This window comes from Dipodomys spectabilis, unplaced genomic scaffold (genome assembly GCF_019054845.1).
Source record: "Dipodomys spectabilis isolate Male_0828 unplaced genomic scaffold, ASM1905484v1 ptg000030l, whole genome shotgun sequence".
Taxonomy (NCBI): domain Eukaryota; kingdom Metazoa; phylum Chordata; class Mammalia; order Rodentia; family Heteromyidae; genus Dipodomys; species Dipodomys spectabilis.
This window is the reverse complement of record NW_024870707.1, coordinates 3,060,026-3,062,652: the sequence shown is the minus strand read 5'-3', so window position 1 is coordinate 3,062,652 and position 2,627 is coordinate 3,060,026. Positions and strand designations below refer to the sequence as shown.

Genomic DNA, 2,627 nt, shown 5'->3' with positions numbered 1-2,627 from the left:
CCACTTCCAGTATGTCAGCTTCTGAATGTTTATATTACTGTTGTTGAAACAATGACCATTATTATTGCTGTCATTATTTCTTTTAAGACATGAGAAAAGTACACATAATGGCTATTCTGAGCATTGTAACTTAGAGATAAGATGAAAGCTGTAGCTTTTTTTTTAAGATTTAGATCACATTTTATTTGTGTTGGGTAATTAACAAAAACAACTCTTTGAAGTAGTTTATATGAGAAAAACCTTTTAAAAAATAGGGTAAAGTAGTACATAGAATTCTGAATTATAGGGACTTTTTAGTGCCCCCAAATGTTTTACAGTTATTTTTAGGTCCCATGGTTTCCCTTATTTGCAATAACTACTGTATGTCTAGGACAAGCAGAAAAGGTCAAAAGCTATGCACATGTAATCATATACGATGATGCTAAGCGAAATAAACCCCAAGATAGGGACACAAGTGGTTTTATCTTTCTTGCTGTTGTTTTTAATGTATTTATAATGTACCATGTGATTTTTTTGTTTCTTTTGTATGTTTTTCCCCCTCTCCCCCTTGTATATATTCTTCCCCTCTGTTTTCCCTGTATTTGATTCCAGTGTCCTGCATCTTGTATATACATTTTTCTAATTTGGGGAGGGGAAAGGAAATAACAAAATGCTGAAATAAGGATACAGTTTGACCCATTGTAACAGTGAGATGTACAAGACACTATGTTGAAAATGAACTTTACAATTCAGGGCCCAGGGAGGGTGGAGAGCGGGGATGGGAGAAGAGAGAAGAGTTGGGGAAGTGGGGATGGTAGGGATGGTAGGGGAAAAACAAAGCAGGAGGTAACAATGCTGGAGAGGAAATGTACTCATTACCTCACTCATGTAACTATAACTTCTCTGTACAGTATTTTTATAACAAAAAATATATACAGAAAACTGTAGCTTTTCTAACCTGGAAAAAATCAACACAATGTTGGTGAAAAGACTAGGTTAGAGTACAAGAGTTACATAGCATAGGATGTGTAAATTTTATAGATAGAACTCTAGGGGATTGGTTTTTATCTACATGATAACTACAACTATAGGGCTATATATATATACACACACACACATATATATATATATATATATATATATATATATATATATATATATATCAGTGAAAAGTTTAGGAAATGTCTAGATATGTGTCTTAATCAGAATTCCTCCAGATCCATCCTTTCCCTTACAAGTGACATAATTGCATTCTCCCTAATTCATATATGTGTATACATATTTTATAGGATTCCATTCATATACTCAAAAACTAAAATAAAGGACAATTGTTTTTGCGGTGTTTATCTTGCAGGTAATTTAATTGTTATCAAGGCTTCTACACTCATTCCATGGACAAGGTAAACAATGTGACAGAAATCATTTTCTGGGGCCTTACTCAAGACCCTGTGGCTGCAGAAGTGTGTCTAGTGGTATTCTCCTTCTTTTATACAATCATTCTTCTAGGAAACCTGCTTATCATGCTGACAATTTACATGGGAAATCTTTGGAAGTCACCCATGTATTTCTTCCTCAATTGCCTGTCATTTGTGGACATTTGTTATTCATCAGTTACAGCACCAAAGCTGGTTTTTGATCTCTTAGCAAAGATAAAAAGAATCTCCTATGCAGGATGCATATTACAACTCTTTGGGGTACATTTCTTTGGATGCACAGAGATCTTCATCCTTGTTGTCATGGCTTATGACCGATACGTGGCAATCTGTAAACCGCTACACTATATGACCATCATGGACCAGGAGAGATGTAATAAAATCTTGCTTGGCACCTGGGTGGGTGCGTTCTTGCATGCCATGATCCCAGTGTCTCTGATTGTCCAACTGCCCTTTTGTGGACCCAATGAGATCAATCACTACTTTTGTGATATCCATCCTGTGCTGAAACTTGCCTGCACAGACACACACATCATTAGTGGTGTTGTGACAGCCAACAGTGGTACCATCAGTCTGGGGAGTTTCGTCATCTTGCTGATCTCCTACACTGTTATTCTGGTGTCTCTGAGGAAGAGGTCAGCAGAAGGTAGGCGCAAAGCTCTCTCTACCTGTGGCGCCCATATTGCTGTGGTCATCATCTTCTTTGTTCCCTGTACTTTTACCTACATGCGCCCCGATGTTACCTTTTCAGATGATAAGATGGTGGCTGTGTTTTACACTATTGTCACTCCTATGTTAAATCCTATGATTTATACTCTCCGGAATGCAGAAGTCAAGAATGCCATGAAGAAATTGTGGTTCAGGAAGCTTTTCTGGGACAGGAACAAGAAATAGCTGGGAGTGACCACTGAAGTTAGTGGCTTTTGAGTTTCTTTGGCCATGGTAAATAAAACTGTAATGAACAAGGTGATAGCATGCCTGGGTTTCTCAGATGGACAAATGTGTGAGCAGCATATCCTTCATAAGGAACTACTCTTTATCATGATTATCCTATTGCTCAAATCTGGTCATTCTCATATCATCACAGCCACATTTTCTATTTAGTTAAAATAGTACACAGACATATGTATGTAATGCATGAGATTGTGCCATGAGTTTATTGCTGTTTGATATACAAATGAAATGAATATGTAGATGATGTATGAATGATTATTT

The 2,627-nt window shown here is 36.9% G+C and overlaps 1 protein-coding gene across 1 annotated transcript; it reads left to right on the top strand.

The window, feature by feature from the left end:
- The first annotated feature begins 1,367 nt into the window (after window positions 1-1,367).
- On the top strand, window positions 1,368-2,306 carry LOC122105333 (olfactory receptor 4S2-like). Its single transcript, XM_042676548.1, has one exon. It carries the CDS (start codon window positions 1,371-1,373, stop codon window positions 2,304-2,306), a length of 936 nt encoding a protein of 311 aa, XP_042532482.1. The 5' UTR covers window positions 1,368-1,370.
- Window positions 2,307-2,627: the final 321 nt, after the last annotated feature.